Source organism: Sardina pilchardus, chromosome 20, assembly GCF_963854185.1.
Source record: "Sardina pilchardus chromosome 20, fSarPil1.1, whole genome shotgun sequence".
In the NCBI taxonomy this organism is placed as follows: domain Eukaryota; kingdom Metazoa; phylum Chordata; class Actinopteri; order Clupeiformes; family Clupeidae; genus Sardina; species Sardina pilchardus.
The window spans coordinates 19,111,801-19,131,800 of record NC_085013.1 but is presented as its reverse complement, the minus strand read 5'-3'; the positions used below and the strand labels follow the sequence as shown (position 1 = coordinate 19,131,800).

The 20,000-nt window shown below is 46.3% G+C and overlaps 1 protein-coding gene across 1 annotated transcript in view; it reads left to right on the top strand.

Annotated features, from left to right (window-relative positions):
* The window catches only part of plcb1 (phospholipase C beta 1), a 51,266-nt gene that overhangs the window by 10,475 nt on the left and 20,791 nt on the right, over positions 1-20,000 (top strand). Inside the window, exons 4-10 of the mRNA XM_062523470.1 lie at positions 7,260-7,400; positions 8,655-8,734; positions 9,474-9,527; positions 9,714-9,789; positions 11,120-11,220; positions 12,426-12,592; positions 15,907-16,053. Coding sequence (XP_062379454.1) covers positions 7,260-7,400; positions 8,655-8,734; positions 9,474-9,527; positions 9,714-9,789; positions 11,120-11,220; positions 12,426-12,592; positions 15,907-16,053 — 766 coding nt within the window. The remainder of the gene's footprint in view (positions 1-7,259; positions 7,401-8,654; positions 8,735-9,473; positions 9,528-9,713; positions 9,790-11,119; positions 11,221-12,425; positions 12,593-15,906; positions 16,054-20,000) is intronic.

Below are 20,000 nucleotides of genomic sequence, written 5' to 3'. Positions count from 1 at the left end.
CAGTGTAAGTCTGTTACGGGTGATAGCCATCTCTCTGCGGAGGGAGCTGGCCAGATGACCTGGACTGCTGTGTCCACAGGCAGGCATCTGTAACCTCAATCTGACTGCTGGCAAGTCACGTATGAGGAGCCCATTTGAACGCTTTCCAGGTCACTCCGGTTAATTTGCGCCGCCCCTCCTCCCTTATTTTGTACCAATTCAGCCATCTGTTGTTTGACTCACTAGGTAAAGCTCTCTAAAATTAGCAGGCCCTACAGCAGTTTGGAGAATAACAGTGCCTATTGCACAACATGCCAACATTTTAGATGCACTTTAAAGGTGCTCACCTACAGACACTGTCTGAAAAAGGTCTTTTTCAGGCTCACAATTCTTTATGTGATGTGTTTGCATTTGCATTACTTCTTGATCAGTGTTTTATCATATTTGAATTACAGCATAATTCAAATCAAACTCTTGTTGTAAACAAAGCCATTATACCCTGCGGCTTATTGCTGTTATGGATTTAAAATGCAATGCTGTGCCTGAACCTGCTCACCTGTTTGTCACTGTGACGACTGCTGAGCCTCAGGTGATGTATCCGTCTATGTTCCCACCATACGGGACCTCCAGCTCAGAAGCTCACTTGTTTTTATTAATGCCATTAATTGTCAGGAACATTAGGTGTTGCATATTTTATACATCGGAGGAGGAGGCAGACCAAGTTGATAGATAATGCCACTCAAACATAGACCGAGAAAAGGCTGTCAGTTTCAGGTCGAGGGACTGGTATCACGTCTTACTTTCTCATTTTGAGGTGTTTGAAAACGTTGAACAGCTAGAAAATGGGTCTACAATTATGAGTCAGCTCCTTTTTAGTGATCCTGACTTCATTTGGACGGGCCTCAGATACACGAAACACAGAACCAGTAGCACGCTCGGATTGTAATGTCATTTTAGACAACAGACTTTACACTAGTGTGAGCTGGCAGTTATTTGCTCTCTGGTCTGCTTCATAATTCAGATTTGCTGAATTTGCTCCGTAATCTGAAATGATGGACCAAACACAGCACGATCTTTAATGTTTTGCTCGTCTATAAAAGGCTATAAAACTGTTGTTTTTATGCAGCAAGATATCACTGTCTAAAATGCGGACCACGTACATCATCCAGTTTTAAGTGTCCATTAACCGAATGGCTTGACAAGACAGCATGCGATGTAAATGCCATAGTGGATTAAAAGCCTACAATCAATACTTCTAATGTATCTGAGTGGTATCAGGATGAATCCAATTTCAGAGCAAAAAACAGTAATAAAAAAGAAGAATGTGCCTACTAGATTTTAAGATAATTAGAGCATTTTTATGGACTTCATCTGTCTTCTACCCATCAGCTCAGGCCAGCGGATGATGTCATGCTCCGTGGTGGATCCCATAGAGTCCGAGGAGGCAGCAGCAGCGCGAGAGCTAGCGGCTAACGATTTGCATGAAGGATGGAAGTTGGAGAAGAAGACGATAATGAGGCGTTTACTCCCCCCTAAATATACAGGTCAAATTAAAGCGCTGTGAAAACAAGAGGCATGGTGGGCAGAGGCAGTGGGCTGCCTGCGCGTGGCCATCTGTCCAGGCAGCGGCGGGCGCTTTGCTTGCGCTTTGATTGTTGGTAACGAGCATATGCTTCAGGGAAGACATTGTTCTTCTCCCACTACACTGTATAGCAGAGCAGTGGGAGCCACGGGAGCCGCGGCGCAGTTTCCAGTAGCTCTTGGACCTCGTCCTGATGAATGGTCATTTCTTCGCACAGCTCGTTCTGATTCTGCGAAGAAAGCTGGTACTCCGGGCTGCCTGGTTTCATTTAGGGTGATGATTAAATAAGGTTTTTTTTTGAGCGGCCGCGTCAGTGATGGAGACAGTGTTCTGCTGTTAGAAATGGGCTACTTCCCTGAGTACGAGATGCCATCTATCCTTTGAGAGGACTGCCATGTCCGCCAGCGTTGCTGGCCAATGGAAAGTTGGAGGAAGTGGCTCCCTTTCCCCAGAGCACATGCAGGACCCGAAGAGCCTCCAGCAGGATGAGCAACCGTAGACGGCTGCCATGGAAGTGGAGCAGTCCATCTGTTGCGATGGATCCACAGTAGCATCGAATACATACAGCATGGGAGTCAGCACAGCAGTGGATCTAGCACTGAATACATACAGCATGAGAGTCAGGACAGCAGTGGATCTAGCACTGAATATATACAGCATGAGAGTCAGGACAGCAGTGGATCTAGCACTGAATACATACAGCATGGGAGTCAGCACAGCAGTGGATCTAGCACTGAATACATAGGCTACAGCATGGGAGTCAGGACAGCAGTGGATCTACTGTAGCACTGAATACATACAGCATGAGAGTCAGCAGAGCAGTGGATCTAGCACTGAATGCATACAGCAGGAGAGTCATGACAGCAGTGGATCTAGCACTGAATACATACAGCATGGGAGTTAGGACAGCAGTGGATCTAGCACTGAATACATACAGCATGAGAGTGAGGACAGCACAGCACTAGAGTCAGTTCAAATCTCAACACTAGACCTCTGTGGGGTGCAGGTGCTGATAGAATGTGATGTGAAAATATGAACTGGTCAGTGACACTGGATTGGCTAATGAATAAAGCTCGAGCTTTAGATTGTTAGCACATTTAGCAAAGCTAACAAACAACACAGACAAATACAATCATCGTTTTTTACACAGATTGGAGCTTGAACAGCAGAGACGTCCATTACAGTAGGATGACTAAAGGCATGCCATGTTGTGTCTGAGCAACAGCAGTGACAGCAGTGTCCCTCTGTGTGAGGGACAAGAGGACAGTTGCATGGAGGCCTTCCTTGAAGTGTGTTTTTCATTCATGGAGTGAACATTATTATTGTAGGTGTATGTATTATATTGCTAAGGCAGCAGTGGCCCTCTTTGACTTCAACTTGTAAAGAATTTTCCATTTACCTTTGCCCCAATCTGCACTTTTGGAGAAATGCATCCAAAACGACTGCATGAAAACAGTCCATGTTCTAGATAGAATTGACATATGTATTTTCCGCTCCCTCGTAAGACTCAAATTTGATGATTAAATCCTTTTTCAAACAAACGATGGCCAAAGTCAATCCTTCTGCGCCCGACTGTGGAGCGCGTGGCTTGTGTTGATTAGGAGGATCTGAGACAGGGGGGATCATATGGAGCAGCTGACGATCTGAGAGGACAGCTCAGTTAGCTCCCCTGACGGAGAGAGAGAGAGAGAGAGAGGGAGAGAGAGAGAGAGAGAGAGAGAGCGCACGCAGCCATTAAGCACAGGGAGGCCGTCGGCGATCAGACCAGCGAGCGGCATGGCGTCTGCTCTTTGATTACGCGCGAGCGCGCAGGCGGGCGTTTCGCCGGCCGAGATCTTGCCTCCCGTGCGCCGCGGCGCCTCGATGGATTGTTGCCATAGAAACTCTGGAGGGAAGCTACCCGGCGTGACCAAAGCCCACAGGCAGGGGAGCTAATGAGAGGGGAGGAAGGACACACGGCGTTACGGGGGGGATGTGTCCCCTCGACCCCCTCATCTCCCGTGTGCTGACTCTCACACCTGCGTGACGCATTCCTCCAAACGCTCTCAGAGATGCTGCGACTACAGACTACATTACATCCGCGTCAGCAGGAGGAAGAAGAAAAAAAACACAATGAAGGATGGAAAGAAGCTTTTCAAGACTTTTTTTTGAGCTGTAAGAGCTTGTCATGCTTGTGAAGCATGTGTGTGTGGGTGTGTATGCGTGTGTGTGTGTGTGTAATGTTTGTGTGTGTTTGTTTGTTTGTGTGTGTACTGTATGTGTGTGTGTGTGTGTGTGTATATGTGTGTTTGTTTTTGTGTGTGTGTATGTGTGTGTGTGTGTGTGTGTGTATATGTGTATATGTATGTGTGTGTTTGTTTTTGTGTGTGTGTGTGTGTGTGTGTGTGTGTGTGTGTGTGCGTGCATATAGACAGGCGTTTTTTAGAGCCTGTCCTTTAATAACTGCTAATCTTCCCTCGGGTCCCTCTCTGTACGTACGTAGTGCTGTATTCCAGTCCTGGCTATTGTGGGCAATATTGCCCAAGAAAGTGATTACCAGCGGAAGGGTACCTGGAGGTGGGAGAGTTGCTTCGCCGTGTTTTTCTTTTCTTGTGCGCCGCCGTGTCATTAAATCAGAGCATAATTACCAGGCGCCCCAACAGCACAGCCGCCTGCCCACCAGCAAGCTGCAATACGCACTGGTGTAGATGCAATAAAAATCTCATTTGTTTCATCCCTTTTTCCCCGACTTTCATTTCGTTTCCCCTGCAGTGTCCTTCCTGGAGAGAGAGAGAGAGAGAGAGAGAGGTGTGGTGAAGTGCTCACGGAATAATACAAATGTCATTCAACTCTCTTTCCTCATAAAGCTACATTGATAGATACTGGGGCTAGAGCGAGAGAGGAACAGAGAGAGAGAGAGAGATTTGTATGCCTGTCTGCTTGTAACATGGTCAGTGATACAACACAGCCATTCTGAATTATGGGAGGGAATTTAATTGAAGTGGGAGTGAGAGAGAGAGAAAGAGAGAGAGAGAGAGAAGCTTCTAGAATGCGTGTGAGAGCCAACGTCAGCCTCAGATGTTTTCCCCTGCCAACTCTGGTCCCTGGTGGGGATTGAGAGGATTTTACCGCAGTCATCACGCTTGGCTCTTAATGCCATCTCGGGGGTCTCCACACCTTCATCTATACTGTACACCCTGCTATAGACTTCACCTCAGCAGCGTAACCCCAGCTGGTGCCGGCTTTAATTGCTCTAAATGGAGGTGGTCTCCTGTCAGCAAGGCTTTCATATGAGCTTTTAATGAACCAGAGAGTAGACACTTTATTCATTTAAGAACTGACATAGATCCATAGCGAATCTTGTGTGACCATTATAAATGGATTTGGACAGGCGCCCCCATATGTGGACCTTGAGAGATTGCACGGTACATGTTATCAGCAGGCTTGGCCAAGGCTTCCTCTGCTTCACTGTTCTGTGTGTGTAGGCTTTTAATACTCAGGGCATAAAAACCACCTCAGGACATCTGAGTGCACACCGTGAACTGAAAGGGGCATTTCTTATTAAAGAGGAACTTTAAAATTCATACCCCCCCATGAATTATTCACGTCCTATTCAAGTTCCAACACTATATCATAACGCACAATATATTTTGCACATCATTGCGATGAACTTGAGTAAGGGCCGACGAGCTAGCGAAACCGTTTGGAGTCAGAGTGTGTGTATTGCCAGCCTCCTGGCTTGGCCGGGATTAATCCCAGATGCTGATGGCAGCAGCAAACAGAGTGTTTCTGACTCAAGGCAGACGGCTGGTAATTGCTTAGGCACACCAGCCCATGTCAGACAGCTTGAACAGGGGAGCGACGAGCGAGCATCTCCTTTTCGTACGTCGCCGACTCGCCACTCAGCTCAGGATGTTCTGCTCGGGCGCGTGTCTTTTTGGAGGACAAGTCTGAGCCGTCCTTGGAAAGGCTCGGATTTTTTTTTTTTTTTCTTCTTCTTTTTTTCTCTCAGATACAAGACTTAGCCACAGCCTAAAATCGGTTTGGAGTGTATTTTTAGAAACCTCAGAAATGCTTTTGGCTTGTTACACCAATGTCGACAGAGTTTAGCGTGATGAGATTTTTCAGCGTCGCCTGGAACCGTTTGATTGCGAGGCCTGCCGGTCACCGATCTGTCAATAGCCCATCTCCCAACCATCTGCCACCGCAGCAGCTCCGCTCCCTTTGTGGCGGTGAGACGGGCCTTCCCTCAGAAGTGTCTTTGATTTGCCTAATAACATCTGTCAGGCTCCTCTCATCTCACACACTCTCTTGTTAGACTGCCGTGTGTGTGTGTGTGTGTGTGTGTGTGTGTTTGTGTTTGTGTGTTTGTGTGTGTGTGTGTGTGTGTGTGTGTGTGTGTGTGTATGTGTGTTTGTGTGTGTGTGTGTGTGTGTGTGTGTGTGTGCGTGTGTGCGTGTGTGTGTGTGTGTGTGTGTGTCTGTCTGTGTGTGTGTGTGTGTGTGTGTGTGTGTGTGTGTGTGTGTGTGTGTGTGTGTGTGTGTGTGTGTGTGCGCCGCCGTGCCGTGTGGCTCAGCAGGAGTGGGCTGGCGTGGGCAGCAAGGGCAGAGATGCCCGCTGCAGTTGGCTATCTTCGGAGAGTCGGACTCTTCTCCCATTTATAGCTTATAGTTATCTGCTGTGCGCCAACGTAGAGACTGGCACCTGGGTGGCACCGAGCGGGTCTGTGTGGTCTGCCCCCAGTGCTGCAGGTGGGAGAGAAAATAGCACACCTGATGCCAGCCCACACACACACACACACACACACACACACATATGCGCACGCACACACAGACACGCACACTCACACTAACATACACATACACGCACGCACACACACATACACACACACACAGACACACACACACACACACACACTCATACGCACACACACACACACACACACACACACACACACACACACACACATGTGCACACATGCATGCACACACACACACACACACACACACACACACACACACACACAGACATACACACACACACACAAATGAAACTCTGTTCCTCCCAGGACACCTTGAGTCATTTGTCTTGAAGTGCAGAGATAAACTGATAAATGTGCGCATTGAGGGAAGATAGAGGCAGAGAGAAAAATGAGAGAAATATCACCCCATTCTCCCTGTGCACAGACTTAGATAGATAGATAGATAGAGAGATAGATAGATACAGTAGATAGATAGATAGATAGATAGATGGGTGGATGGATGGGTGGATGGATAGATGGATGGATGGATGGACGGATGGATGGATGTGTCGATGAATGAAAAAGTCACCTCTTAGTGCTTAGAAGTCGTCTCCTTGGCAACTTGGTTCTCAAGGACTTTCCGATGAGCAGCCGTGGCTCCAATTAAAGCTCTATATCAGGCCTGTGCACCTGACCAGAGGCTGGACTCTGCCACCTGCTTTTGGTACTGAGACAGCCTTTATATGACCCCCCCTACTGATACACTGTACACGCAGCAGTTACTGTCGCCACTACATCCCATAATGCCTGTCAGCTATTGCTTTTCCACAGCACAAGTTCAAGGAGTGGACACATTGCCTGTGTGTGTGTGTGTGTGTGTGTGTGTGTGTGTGTGTGTGTGTGTGTGTGTGTGTAGAGGAGCTTGCAGCCCTTGTGGGTGGACCATGAGGTGACCAGCCTGTTTGGTTGTGTTGTCAGGAGGCCAAGCTGCGCGAGCTGCTGGACGTGGGAAACCTGGTGGGAACAGGAGAGAACAGGATGCTGACGGTGGTGACGGGACCGGACATGGTCAACATCACCTACCTGAACTTCCAGGCCCCCCAGGAGGAGGTGGCAAAGGTAACAGCAGCTCTGTTCTGAGCTCCTGAAGAAGAGCATGTGATTTCCCATAGCTAACGTATGCTAAGTGTACTGTAGGCCTACATGACAAATCTATAGTATGTGATTTCCCATAGCTAGCCTATGCTAAGCGTAGGCCTACATGACAGATCTATAGTATGTGATTTCTCATAGCTAACCAAAGTGTAGGCCTATATTACAAATCTGATTTCCCATAGCTAAAGTATGCTAAGCGTAAGCCTAACAGTACACATCTATAGCATGTGATTTCCCATAGATAACCTATGCTAAGTGTATGTGACCTTTATAGCATGTGATCTCCCATAGCTAACATAGCAATATGTGACATATCTGTAGCATATGATCACCCTTAGTTAATGTATGCAAAGTGTAGCCTACATTACATAATACTTCACGGTAAGGGTACATGCATTATCATGCATTCATACATAACATGAATGAATTCATAATTTATGCATTACTTCATTCCTTTGTATGTTATGAATCATCAGGAATAGACATGAGTTCACAGTCTTTCATTCATGACCTCGTGCATGAACCACACATCAAGGCATTATGTATGGTGGGCACATCGTTGTGATTTATGCAAATGATGTGCATTTCTTAAGGTTAATCATGAGGTTACGGTTAATTGCTCATGAGTTCATCATGTCTGTGGCCCCTCAACTAAAGCTGTGAATAAGGACATGTGTTTAGAGAACTGTGCAAGCTGTGTTCAAATCAGAATTTCAGCAGCGATTACCACATTTTTGGCAGAAAAATAAATAATCATGATCATGCTTAATGTGTCATAATTCAAAATGATGTGCCCACCGTATCTAATGCTTTAGGTGATGTGCTGTTCATATACAGTATCAGGTCACAAATGACTATGAACTCACGCCAATTCCTGATGAAGTGAAGATGAAGACGAATACATAAGGAATTAATTTATGCATGAATTCATATACCCTCAATTCATGTGCCCTTACCGTAAAGTGTTAGCGACATATCTATACTCTGAGCTGTCAGCTTTCAGTGATTGAATGGGCCGCAGTCTGCAATTAAGCCTCTCGCTCCATTCATCTCCTGGGGATGTCATAAATACATCAGCTCGTTACACACCATGAATAACAATGAGAAGATGTCACCTTTCTCTCTCGCTCATATCGAGTGGTTGAGTGTCCTAATTTAATTGAAGCGTTTTTTTTTCCCTCTCCCCGTCCCCCTGTTTGTTTTGTGCTCCCGCGGCAGGAGTGGGCAGATGAGTTGTTTAGTCTGGCGTCCAACCTGCTGGCGCAGAACATGGCCAGGGAGTCCAGCCTGGAGAAAGCGTAAGCACCTGTGACAGCATTGTCATCTCCCATCCTCGTCCAGGCTGTTAGCCATGCGGCCTGACAGCGACCGGGCAGCCCTTCACACCTCAAGCTCCTGGCCCTTGGGCGAGCGTAGCGCGTAGCGAGGAGAGGAGAGGAGAGGAGAGGAGAGGAGAGGAGAGGAGAGGGGGCACAACAGGATTCCTATTGGCAGATTCTCCCTTGTGGCTGCCTTCAGAATGAAGTCTTCATTTTCCTCCCCCCCCCCTCCGCCCATCCCCCCTCTGCCTTAGCGTATTTTGGAGAAATCCTACCGTGATTTTCCAACTATTAGCCGCGGCTTATACATTGATTTTGCTACATTTCTTCAGCTATGAGGTTAATACACTGGGGCATTAATATGGTATTAAAATGGTTTTGTCTCTTTTAACTTGCATAAAACACTGTCCTGCGGCTTACACACAACGCAGCTAATACACAGAAAATTACTGTAGACATGAGTATCAGCTGACGAAAATGGATTGCTGGGAAGTTCTTATTCGGTATTTTATTTTATAAAAACAGTGATCCTTGTCAGATGATCTCCTCAAGCTTGAACATCCAAACACATTAGAGACTACTGTGGGGGTGACTTTGAGGATGTTTAATACGTAGTTGGAAAGTTTGAAAAGTCATAACTGACCTAATCTAAATTGTATTTCCAGTGTCATCATACATTAGTCATTTAATCTGTGTGATTCTCTATGCTCTCTATCAGATTCACAAGACTGAAGCTTCAACCAAACCCCGAGGGTCGAATCCCAGTGAAGAAGTATGTTTGCACACACATATTTATGTCTTCGTTATTATTTTCACACACTGCCGTTCTCACTGCCTCTCACGGCAGGCCAGAGCCCAGTCTGTGTGTGTGTGTGTGTGTGTGTGTGAGTGTGTGTGCTCTGCTCTGGCAGCGTTGCGAGTGATTATCACCACAGATTGCTGCCTGTCTCTTTCGCAGCATATGCCGCATGTTCTCGGCCGACCGGAAGCGTGTGGAGACGGCGCTGGAGAGCTGTAACCTCCCGTCGGGCCGGGTGAGCATATGCCTTCTACGCCACTTCCAGCTTCCTGACCGCGAGAGAGCGCCGGGGTTTCAGCAGGAAGCAGCGACACTGTAGCGATCTCCAGCTGCTTTAGAGAGCCATCTCCCGTATAGGATGTGTCATCTGCCCACGGCTCACAGCTCAGTCCGTTAACCACTTAAGTAAAGCGTGATCCGTCTTCAGCATGCTCTCGGAATTTGACCCTCACAGTGATAACTAAGCCCTGGTTACATGCACACGCCATCTCGACCGTCCATTCTCGGCAGAAACACCTGACCTTCGCAATGTAAGCGTTTCCTGTGTACCCACACAAACACTGCTACAAGCAGCCAGTCATTTTCTTCTAGTGTGCCATTCAAATGACTGTATTATGACAGAAGTGCCTTATTTATTTGCACCGGTGGTCTTGACAAGGCATTTCTGGACCCAAGGGTCGGACGCAGAATAGATTTCCCGGAGTCCATCAAGTTTCTAAAAGCCCTGCTGGGGATTAGCCGAAGGGGGGGGGGGGAATGTGTAATGAATGCAGAGTTATTGTCAAGTTCGTCCCTGCGCCTGTGTCCTCGCGGTGACTCACACTGGCCAGCGTGGCCCTTTCATCTTTCCCCTGCATGTTGCTTCTCGCTTGTGTGTGTCCAACAAAGCGCTAATTGCCTGCGGGCCACGGGCGCAGCTTATCGCATTGACCGGTGCGCTTGAATATTCACTCGAGTGTTTCCGGAGCGGAGAGACGGACGGACGCGGGACAACAGCGAGGAGTGACACTACTGACTAATGTTTTCACGCGGGCGACTTTGTTCATTATTGGATTCGTGATCTGATTGATTTGACGTCAGACGTGCTGAATGTTGTCGGGGACTCCTATTAGCTCCAATTAATCTGCGATGCTGGCTCTGAGCTTTTGCTCGTTATTAATATCTCTCCACATGGCACGAGGGGGGCCAAATCAACTAGTGAAGCCCATTGCTATTTTTAGTCTGCCCCCTACAGAATGTTTCCTGATCATCTGTCCAGTTAGTCATTAAAATCAGTGTGTGACGGACGTGTCAGCAGACCCCTAGGAAGGCCAGGGCTTTGTGTCGAGCTGTGTTGAGTCCTTGAAAACACTCTTCTGTTTTAGGTGATGCCATATCAGATACATCTGTTTCAGATCCGCACCACTAAGCTGTCTCTCTTCTCCTCTCCTCTCCTCACCTCTCCTCTCCCCTCCTCTCCTCATTTCTCCTCTCCTCTCCTCCCCTCTCCTCTCCTCTCCTCATTTCTCCTCTCCTCTCTCCTCTCCTCATTTCTCCTCTCCCCTCTCCTCTCTTCCCGTCTACAGAACGACTCCATCCCCCTGGAGGATCTCACTCCTGAAGTTTACAAAGCGTTCCTTAGCAACATCTGTCCAAGGCCAGAAATCAATCAGATCTTTGCAGAGCAGTAAGCCACTTCATTTTTCCTCTTTTCTCACAAACTGGCATACCATATTCAGCTGCCGCACCGTGTGCACTGCAGGGATACATGCTTTATGAGCAATGTCCAAATTCAGTTTTTTTTTTAATAGCGAATTGATTTGTTTACTTAACCTTCGTATTTTGGTAGTACCCAGACCTTCACAGTTGTACAATTAGGAGTGGGTTTGGATAAAGCTCATTGACTTATGACTTACAGCTGGGGTTTTACTAGCAGTGAAATTAAACATAAATTGGTACATTAAACTCTTACCAAATCGTTTCAAATGTGTAGCAATCTTGGTTTTAAATGTAGCTGTTTGCTCAATTCCAAAGAAATAGACGCCTATGATTGTATTCGCATGCCCGTGTTTTAAGGACTTTGGAAATGGGCTTCAATGGCCTCTTGGCCAGACTGACCTGCAGAGCAAATCCCCAAATTGCCGAAAGGTGGTATGGGTATCCCCAGGCTGTTGTGTTTGGGGTCAATGATATCTATTTCTTACTTTCCTCGATAGGGTTCTCCCACTGTCAATGAGTGGTCTGACTGACTCCCACATTACGTTTTAGAGGGCAGGCTGAACGGTTGCAACCCCAGAGCAATGTACTGCATGTTAGTCATAATGACTCAAGTATACCTCTTATTCATTATTCATCCAGACAGAAGGTCATTTGGAAACACTAATACCACCTGGTGTTTTTTTTTTCAGATTGTATTTAAAGATGTATTTATTTGCAATTTAATGCAATTTGAAGGCTGATGAATTGCGCTAAAAGGGAAACAAAAAAAGGGAAACAAAATCTCAACACCCACACCAACGCAATTCTGGCCAACTCTTCCCTCTGTTTTGGAAACTCAGTCTTTTGACTCTTTATGAAGTACAGCCCTTTCAAGACCCATGGTACCATATGCAGGATGCTGTGAAGCTGCAAAACAGTCTTTATCTTAGTGCTGTGTATGACATTTTTGGTTCTTTGGATCTCTTGATCCTGACTGTTTTTTGCATTCTTTCTCTCTTTCTCTTTCTTTCACTCTCTCCCTCTTTCTCTCTCCCTCTCCCTCTCTCTCTCACTGTCTCTCACTCTCTCTAACGTTCTCATGCTCTCCTTCTCCCTCTCACCCTATCTCCCTCTCTCTCTCACCCTCTCTCCCCCTCCCTCCCTCTCTCCCTCTCTCTCTCTCCCTCTCTGCAGGGGGGCCAAAGGCCGTACCTACATGAGTCTGGAGCAGATGACAGACTTCATCAACAATAAGCAGCGTGATCCCCGACTCAATGAGATCCTGTATCCACCACTCAAAACAGACCAAGTCCAGCAGCTTATGGAGAGGTTTGAGCCCAACCCGGAAATTCTCCAGAAAGGTATTTTATGGGACCATTAATTAACCATTAATACATGAGTAATAGGTGTATGTATTAGTGCTCAATAAGGTTGGTACTACTGTAAGCATCAATACACATTTATTCGTTTTTTTTTTTTTTAATTCAGCACCTTCTTGCTCTTACTCAATGGGTGATTTATTCTTGGTGATAACTTAATAAGCGACTGATTGGTCTTGATGTAAGGTTATTGATATATAGTACGGATTAAAATAGAAACGTCATAGCCTTCTACTATATTGTTATAATATGTAACTATTATGTTATCATAAGTCACATATCAGAGTCTATGAACTCTCTATTGTGAGCCATACTATATACCAGTGACCTTACATCAAGACCAACTAGCTGGTTATTAAAGGTTTACCAAGAGTAAGTGACCTATTGATCGGAATAAGAAATTGTTCAATAAAGACCTAACGAATGTGAAAGGATGCTTAATACAGACCATGTTAAGCACTGATACATAAACATGTTAGTTAAGTATTAATAGTAACCCTAACCCTAACCCTAACATGTGTTCCCTAAAACTGTTGAAACCCCTAACCCTACCATTGGCTGCCATAGTTAAGGTTAGGGTTTAGGGCTTGGGTTTGTTTTAAGAGGATGTTTTTTCGGTGAAGAACTAGAAAGACTGAGCTTCAATTTCAACAAGCCTTTTGTAAGAACTGTCCATGAACTATCCAAATAAATTGTTATCCATTTTTCAGTTCTCTTCCGTTCCCAATCACCTTGAGCTAGATGGTCACATGATCAAAATACCTGCAGATAACGTCTTCACTGATGACTGATTGTGCTGGTGTGGAATAATAGTGCCAGTCACCGATGACATACTGTATCACTCCGATCATTTCTACCTTTTGTGTGCCTGAGAAAAGACCTGATTGCTGATTGAATTATTGTTCCGTATGTCGGCTTAAGAACATAAGGGAGACGGGTTGGCCGTGTTCGTTTCTCCCTGGCTGTTTGTGTGGGTTGGCTCGTGAGACAACCTGGATAAAACAGCTGACTCTGGGATGAGTGTGCAACAGCAGAGTCAGTTGCCATCTTGGAACATCATTCTTCCATAGCTCATTTTAATCCATCAAAACACACAAGACAACGTGGCTGTTGTCTGGCAGCCACACTTCCTCGTTTTTTACTTTCTTGTTTTCGCTCCGTCCATTATTATTTCAGACCCTACCATCTGGTCTTGTAAGTATACTCCCCCCCCACCCGCCCCCACCCGCCCACCCTCGTCCTTTTTAGATGCCTCGATCCATGCACAAGATGATTTATTTTGACCGTCGTATTCCGGTTGAGAAAGAACGAGTGAAACCACTGAAGCCGAGTGCTATCCTCAGGCTCCACACGGTGACAGGCTGGGTCTCTAATCTGCCCTGACACTTTGGGTGCACAGTGCACCTGCACTCTGAACTGACCCAAAGAACCTTGGCTGCGGTGATGATAGCACGTTCTGGAATGTGGAGGACGCTGTGACGGATTGCACACACACAAGGATTGCGTTAATGTCCTCGCTGAGAGACAAGCTCACCTCAGATTTGTGGGCATGGAAAACCGTCATTAACCCAAGAGCAGTAACAGTTGCTTTTTTGAAGTATGCCAGTTTTTAATTATTCAAATGCTTTGAATGTGTGTGTATGTTTGTGTGTGTGTGTGTGTGTGTGTGTGTGTGTGTGTGTGTGTGTGTGTGTATGTGTGTGTGTGTGCGTGCGTGTCTGTTTATAAAATGTATTCAAAGAATGTGTGGGTACTTCCTCCACCGATTTAACTCTCATCACCATAGCAACAGCTAGTGATGGGAGGCAGAGCAGGCCATGTCATGCTGCAATATGGACAAGATATTTCTGCCTCTCGCTGCACAGCGGGGAGCCTACAGCACAACACTAGATTGGGATCTTAATCCTAATTGATTCCGCGATGAGGACGTGGACTTTAAGGTGAGGGGCCGCAGATCGGAGATAAGGAGGAGAAGGAGGAGGAATGCTGGAGAGGAGACTGCTGGGCAATGACAGGACGGGGGGGGGGGGTCTGGTTAAGGAAGGAAACTGGGGGCGCCAGAGTCAGGATGGAGGAGGACACAGTGGCTCTGACCTCTGCGCCCGGCTGACGCACAGCTGTCATGGTGACGGGCGGCTTGTCCACCTCCTCAGAAGGGGAGGAGGGGGGGGGGGGGCGGGGTGGCACCTGACAAAGAGAGGAGAAATGCCTTGGGCTAGTGTCTCAGCAGGCACTGTGGGGGCGGCCGAGCTCATGTGTTGCTATATTGGACCAGGGCTCCGAAGCACTGGAGACACCCTCCATACAATTGCTTTATCTTAACCCACCAGCACAATACGTCTCCGCTGACATATTGACATTGTGGCCCCGACGGACCGAAGGAGGGCCGCCAAGGAGACGGATTTAAACCGGGCCTCTTCAGGGCCTTCCCCATTGAGCCCGCCAGTCAATCAATCAAACAGTCTATCATGCCAAACAAACACTCAATCAATCCATCAGTCAGTCATGAAGCCTCTCCAGACGTGGTGGTGGTGGAAGGCCTGGATGTCAAGTGTGCGGCTTGTGATTGTATTGAGTTAGAGGAGCAAGTGTTCCTCTTAAAGACATTTAGTGGATTATGCCTGGATGAGCTAGCGCCGCTTTCTGTCTTCATTTTTGAATGTTTCACGGATCTCATGGGAGGCAGAATTTTCCATTCCATTTTCTTTTCAGCCTGCACCCGAGCGTATGAAAGGTTTGCTAACTTCTCAAAAGACATTCTGGAGTCGCGCTTTCTAAATCTCTCTCTCTGTCTCTCTCTCAGCGAGAGGCCCATCTGCCATGCGGCGGCAGTGACAGCAGCGCTCCCCTGTGAGAGATTATTCTGAAACATTTCATGTCGTCTCTCTCGTCGACACTCCTCTGTTATGCAAAAAGGCCATTGTTAATTACCTGTGCCACTCCGCAGAGACGGGCTCTAATTAATGTAAACTGGTGGTGAGAATTTGCCACGGGGGACAGCCATCCCTGTGCACATAGTATGCCGTTTAGAGCTCCCTGATCTTACAGACTAGAGTCTAATGTGATGGCTGTTTGCAATTCCGAAGCTAATCCTCCTGCTCCGGCTCCGACTGCTAGCGCCGAGAGCGCTAATGACGGACCGGGGAAGGTGATAATTCTCTGTGACTTTAAAGGTGCATTAAATCGAAGTTCCCCTGGTGATTCCACACATACTTAATGGCTCGGAATGCCGGAATGTTCTCAAGGGAGTCGGGCCGTGTTTCCGAACTCACTGTGTCTTCCTCTGTTAAACACAGGGCAGATATCGGTGGAGGGCTTCTCCAGATACCTCATCAGCGTGGAGAACGGGGTCATTCCTCCGGAGAAATTGGACCAGAGTGAGGACATGACCTTCCCTCTGTCTCACTACTTCATCAACTCCTCTCACAACACTTACCTCTCAGGTCAGCTACCAATCGCCGCCTACTACACCTCCCCCCGGAGACTGCTGTCTCTCTCTCTGTCTGTCTCTCTCTCTCTCTCTCTCTTTCTCTCTCTCTTTCTCTCTCAGGTCAGCTACCAATCGCCACCTACTACACCTCCCCCCTGAGATTGCTGTCTCTCTGTCTATCTGTCTCTCTCTCTCTCTCTCTGTCTCTCTCTCTCTCTCTCTGGTCAGAAACAAGCTGTCGCCTACTACACTTCACCTCTGAGACTCTCTCTCTCTCTCTCTCTCTCTTTCTCTCTCTATCTCTCTCTCTCAGGTCAGATACCAGCTGCCGCCTACTAGGCCTACACTTCACCCCTGAGACTACTGTCTCTCTCTCTGTGTCTCTCTCTCTCTCTCTCTCTCTCTCTCTCTCTCTTTCTTTCTCTCTCTCTCTCTATCTCTCTGTCTCTCAAACTCAAAGTTGCTTTATTAGCATGACTGTATGGGAAAAGTGTTGATTTACTGTGATGTTTATCTATTGCTATGCAACATAACATACAGGACCAGCATAGGAACAGCATAGGTCCATAAAAGGACCATAAACAAAACATAATGAACAGCAGTAAAGAACAAGAGTAATAATAGGATAATGTGTGTGTGTGTGTGTGTGTGTGTGTGTGTGTGTGTGTGTGTGTGTGTGTGTGTGTGTATCACAGACACAAATTTGTTTTAGAGTCCCTCAAATCCACACATTTTCAAGATAAATTGTGCTGCTAGGGCCCTTCACCAAGAAGTATGGCTGTTTTTCATTGTTGTCACAATCTTGAAAGTGTGGGATACCTATTTTGTATTTGGGGAAGAATGTCTGTCTGACAGTTTCATACTTTTCACAGTGAGGAAAGAAGTGCTCCTCTGTCTCAACCATCTCTGCCTGACAGTGACCGCATATTCTTTGTCCTTTTGGCAGCCAGGTTTTCATATGTCTGCCTGTGTCTATTGCTAGATTGTGGTCCCTGATACTGTACTTGGTCAGGATTTGCCTCTGCTTCGTATCTCTGGCAGAGATGAGATACTCATATTCTCCAAGATGCCAATTCATATTCTCTTCTTAGGATCAGATAGGGATTCATTCTGCTTTGGTTGGCAATTTGGTTTGTCCAATGCTCCACATATTCTGCTCTTGCTTGGTTAATCATGTTGTTGACTCTGACTGATGTTTGGGAAACATAACTGGACTGAGCTTGGTGTGTATTAGTTGTTGTTATTGAGTTAGTTAGCGTCAGTACTAGCTGGCTTAGGGAACACTTTTCAGGTTTCATCTGGTGAGTTTTTATTGCCTCAAAATGGAGTTTAGGTTGTTTTATGGTGGTCCAGCTGATGTTAAGACAGGAAATTACCTTTGACCCTTGTGATGTCAATAAATGTCACAGGTTTAAGCCAAAGAGACCCAGTCCCTTTTTTTGGTGTTTGTGGAAAGAATGTTGCATTGCACTCTAAAATGTAGAGACATTTTGTGACAGGGCTAAAAGTCAGCTTAAGCGTTTCATGCCACGTGAAAACGCTTTGCATATATGTGGGGGAGGATTTGCATATTATGTTGCTGTATCTGTGAAAAGCGTGATGTGCGATGCACTTCCTACTGCAAAGCACAGTTAGGTATTTGACTTTGTGCTGCAAACTTCTGAAGGCCAAATCTAATCTCTCCAAGCAAAGTCTTGACCCCATGTCAAAAATGCTCCATTTGATGAAACATCTGAACAGGGGTCATCCTAGAAAATAGAATGCGTCAGCTTCAATTAGAGTCGATGACCATCATTACAGTGTCTGGCATGGCCCTCAACACTCTCACTTCACATCACAAGCCTCTCTCTCTCTGTGCACTCAGCACATCAAGGCATTACAGTGCGGTCACACGCTTGCGTCCGCCAACGTTCGTCCGTTGTTTTCCCATTCACTTTACATTGGCTGGACTTCACTTGATGCCGCACTGAATTGTGGGTCCGATGCGTTGCCTGGAATGTGTTGCCTCCATTAAAAAGTTGAGAAACGTTGTTCTCCATACGTGCTGTGTGCATGTACAGTAAGGACGTGTCCTGAAAGCCTTCCGTAGTGCTCAACGGAAAGGGATGTTTTACTTCGTAGCGAGGTTGGTTTGACTTGTGGAGCTTGTTTGAGGGGTGTAAGCAGTATGTCTCACCCAAAAATCCCCAAAATCACACTGCTTTTTATGATTAAAAAGCCTTTCATTTAGGTGGGCTTACGCGTTGCGACAGCTCGTGTCTTCATCAGAAAAGGGATGTTTTTGGCCTCATAGTCTCTGGGATGCCACGGCTTCAGTCGACGCTGCCGTGGCTCAGCAGTGGAGAGTGTGGAGTGTGGAGTGTAGTGGCAACTGGCAAGATGAATGGCAGGAAGGGTTCAGAGACAGGAAGTGTAGTCAGGGACGGTCATTCTTCGATCTGCCAGAGGAGGACCGGTGCCAACCAATCTCACCCCTCCTGGCAGGATATGGGCACGGGTACGGGGCACGGTTTGCCAAGTTTTAGGTTTGTGCCCAAGGTGACTTTTCACTGCTTGATCTTTCCAACATCCACTCTCGTCTCTCGCCAGGATCGCCCAGCTGCCCATAAATTCAGTGGAACAGGCACTGACCACCTGCCTGGTTTGTTTTCCGTTTGTTTTATGTCAGGGATGCATGCCAGCAAATTGATTTTGCAAATGTATACTGTAGTTTTTTTTTTTATTTACACAAAAAATGTCTAGCATTTGCAGAGGGCCTTCACTGTCCTGTTTAATGCACATATCTTTGTTTTGTTTTCTAAACAAAAGAATATACTTTCCAAATGCTGTATTTTATTATGGCTGTTATGTGTGTGTTTGGATAATCGGCTTTTGACAGTCCTGTACCACACACTAGATATTTTTTTATATATCATATCATCTCCATCATGGATCTTCCTCCCCAATCTTTCTTATCAATACATAGCTTAGCTCTCACCAGACCAAACTCAGTCTTTTAATATTGAACATTAGTCTGGGGAATCTGCTCTGTATTTTCTACTGCACAAGAGGCATGATCAACGGGCATAGTTCAAATGACTGTATGCAATTGGATAGTACTTCATCCAATCAGACCAACGATCTGGATGTGCCAGGTGGATAAGCTAGTTTGTGATTGGTTGTGTTAGTAATGGAAGTGGGATAGAAAAATGTAGAGGTTTTCAGCCTGAGCTGCAGGGCGAAATCAAATCGCCGGCAGATCGGTCTGGGTTCACCCAGTCTAATCAATACATGTAGTACAGGTCAAAATTGTATTGTGTTATGGCAAAAGAGAACACAATGTCAGAGACCTCTCTTTAATGTGATCTCCCATCTCCCTTGTCTCTCCTATAGCACGCAAGCCTGAGCCCCAGCACCTTACCATATCAAAGTACTGTAGGACTATAGATTCTATGTCTAGCTATAAACTCCTAGATCTGTTAATGTTTTATACCATCATTTCCCAACTATTAGCTGCGGCTTATATATTGATTTTGCCAAATTTCAGAAGTTAATACACTGGGGCAGTTAATATAGTATTAATATGGTTTTGTTTCTTTTAGCTTGCATAAAACACTGTCCTGCGGCTTATACACAATGCAGGTAATGTACAGGAAATGACTGTAGATCTAGAGAACCAGTTGTGGTATCATCAGTTCAGTTTCAGTGGTACATTTGAAGGACAGACAATACACCTGCCACCCAGGCTTACAACTATGTGGCCGATACTGTACCTTAGGCTTAGAACTATGTAGGCGATATCTGTACCCTTGGCTTAGAATTATGTGGGCTAACTGTACCTTAGGCTTACAACTATGTGGGCTATACTGTACCTTAGGCTTAGAACTATGTATATCTGTGGAGCCCCAACCATAACATAAGGGCCGTTTTCACAGCATAAAATAACCCCCAACTATAACATAAGGGCAGTTTTCACAGCAT